We start from the raw sequence: 2,933 nt of genomic DNA, 5'->3' as shown, positions 1-2,933 counted from the left end.
ATGCTGATGCAGGTCCACCTCCTCCTGCTGCTGCTGCTGCTCCTGGGGGGGCCGAGAACAGGCCTCTCCCAAAAGCTCTGCAAAGCTGAGCCCTTCTTCAGCTGCCTCAATGCAGCCCTGTCAGAAGCCAAGAAGAGCCAGCCGGGTGATGCGCCCCTGCTGAGCAAGAGAACCTTCCACTACATGCCAAGCCAAGACCCATCTTCAGGACAGGATGAGGAGGAGAGGGAGGGGGAGGAGAAACAGGACAAGGACAAAAAGGCTTTCCCTGGCTCTAGGGGTGAGAACGGAGCTGGGAGCACCCGGTACAAATACCTGTCCCAAGCCCAGCTCAGGGGGAAGCCGTATCAGGACAAGGCCAAGAGTGACCGGCGCACCAAGCTCACTCTATCCCTAGATGTGCCCACCAACATCATGAACATCCTCTTCAACATCGCCAAGGCCAAGAACTTGCGGGCCAAGGCAGCTGCCAATGCCCACCTGATGGCGCAGATTGGGCGGAAGAAGTAGACTGACCCACCGTTCAGGCAGGAGGGCAGCCCACCAAGGAGGAGGTGGTGGGGAGACTGGGCCCTCTGCTGTGTGTTTTGAGGGATGGGCCTATCTCACAGGGCACATCACGGCTGAGCCCCTCTGGTCTCCTGCCTCCAGCCCAGTCTCTTTCCCATCTCTGCCGTGCACGCACGGTGGTGTCCAACCTTCACTGACACGAGGCGCTAACATCCTCCTGTATTCCGCGTCTCCCTTCTCCCTCCCCAACGCAGGCAGGGGGCTCCTCTCCCTGCCACAATCAGCTCCCACAGCGCCCAGTGACAAGGGGATGCCCTGCTCACCATCTCACCACCAGGCCCCTCCCCACCACCTTGCCCGCATTAAAGCCAATGGCAGCTTGAATCTTGCTTGTTTCCATTTCTCTTCCTTCAGCCGCTGCCTCCAAACTCTGCACTTGGAGAAGGAAGGGCTGATGAGGAGATTATGGTAGGCCAATTCCCAATCTCCCCCAAGAAGGGAAAGGTTCTGGGAGGTCTATAAGGAGTAAAGGAGAGCCCCAGCTTCAGCTCTCGTCACTCCATCTAGAGCCGTCTCGGTGGCCCGATCCCTCCCAAGGGACACGGCCTGGGGTATGTTTCAGAATGGGCATCCAGGCTGCAAGGGAGAGGGAGTTTTAAATTACCCACCTCATAACATCCAGAACTCCTCCGTGGCTTACTAGGGCACAGGGCCACTCTTCTTTATTGTGATCTTACTGAAGCCACAGTAAGCGCCCCACGCTGTGCTGGGTATGGTAGCAGACGCTGCTCTCTGTGAGTGACCGTAAGTGAACAGACAAAATCAAGATGCAAAAAGAAGCAAATACCAGGGAGTTACAAATGTGAACTGATAAGTGATAGCAATTGGTGTAAATACACACATGCACACACACTATATATTCAGAGAAGGGAACGTTTAACAAGAGCAAAATTTCACTGAAAATGAACATCTGCAGGAACTCTGAGGGCCTCCTGGCAGCAAAGCCCAAGGGCTGAACTCCCAGGGGAGGGACATGGTCCTACTCACGTTTGTATGGTGACAAATCATAAAGAAATAAAATGAACTTCTGCATGGTAAAACAAACTACGCACACACACACGTACCGACAACTAACACCACCACCACAACCACCAGAGATAGTCAAAAGACAAATGACAAATATGGAAAAACATTTGCTACTTACATAAAAGACAAATGGGTTAATGATCCAATACATAACGAGCTACTAAAAATGAAGGGAAAAAAACAAACCCAAGAGGAAAATAAGCAACGATATGAATAGATTACACAAACACACACACACAAATAGAAACGACCCTTCCATATATGAAAAGATGCTCAACATCATTCCTAATAACTTCACTGATATACAGTTCCTCCCTATCATATTGGCAAAAGTCCATAACCTCAATAATGCACTCCACTGGCGAGGTTAATAGCTATCCTCCTCCTTTGCTGGCTGGTAGGATTATAACCATAGAAAGACAATTTGGCAATAATTATCAAAATTAAAAGTTTATTCTTCCTTTAACACAGCAATCCTGCTCCTGGCAGGCATTTCCAGAAAAAGTGAAAATTTAAATTTTTAAGGAAGTTAGGTTAACACTTGAATTAAAAATACCCCATCTCATAACAGGTCCAATGCTTCAAAAAAGTGGAAATGCAACTGTTGTTCCTAGCCTGGAAAAACCACAGGGCAGAACAGAGAGAATTTTAGTCTAGGTTCTTCTACGTACGATGCATCCACGAAAAATCTTTTAATTTCCGTGAATGCCGATGGCCAGGTACCCTGATAGGTATTTTCTAAACATTATCTCATTTAATTCTCACACATATGGGTTTTGTTTTTTGGGGGGGGCCTTTTTTTGTGACCGGTAAGGGGATCGCAACCCTTGGCGTGGTGTCGCCCACACCGCGCTCAGCCAGTGAGTGCACCGGTCATTCCTATGTAGGATCCGAACCCGCGGTGGGAGCGCCACTGCGCTCCCAAGCGCCGCCTCACACATATGTTTTAAGGTAGCTATTATTTGTTCCATTTTGAAGGTGGAGATTAAGACCCAGAGAAGTTAGGGAACATGACCAAGGTCTCCCAGCTATTCGGTGACAGAGTGAGATCTTTCTGGCCACAAACCTTCTCTCATTCCTCCACAAAGTGCTGACTCTTTGTTTGTACCAAGGTCATGAAAACACCAGCCATCCCTACCTTACAGAGCTATCGTAAAGCTCTGGGCTTTGAACTACAGATGTGGAAGCAGCAGGAAAAACACCACACAGACATTGGGGTTATGATTATTCACGCCTTATGGATGATTTAAGTGTGAGCATAAGCAGATGTTAGGGGGAGTTGGCTAAAACTGTAACCCCACACCAGCAGGGGGAAAACACAGGCTCCTGGTGGACAG

General features: G+C 49.3%; 1 protein-coding gene across 1 annotated transcript; it reads left to right on the top strand.

Moving 5' to 3' along the window:
- UCN3 (urocortin 3) lies at positions 1-510 on the top strand. The gene has a single exon (XM_008587347.1). The coding sequence runs from the start codon at positions 1-3 to the stop codon at positions 508-510; it is 510 nt and encodes a 169-aa protein (XP_008585569.1).
- Positions 511-2,933: the final 2,423 nt, after the last annotated feature.

This window comes from Galeopterus variegatus, unplaced genomic scaffold (assembly GCF_000696425.1).
Source record: "Galeopterus variegatus unplaced genomic scaffold, G_variegatus-3.0.2 Scaffold4344, whole genome shotgun sequence".
Lineage (NCBI taxonomy): Eukaryota > Metazoa > Chordata > Mammalia > Dermoptera > Cynocephalidae > Galeopterus > Galeopterus variegatus.
This window is presented reverse-complemented; position numbering and strand designations above follow the sequence as displayed.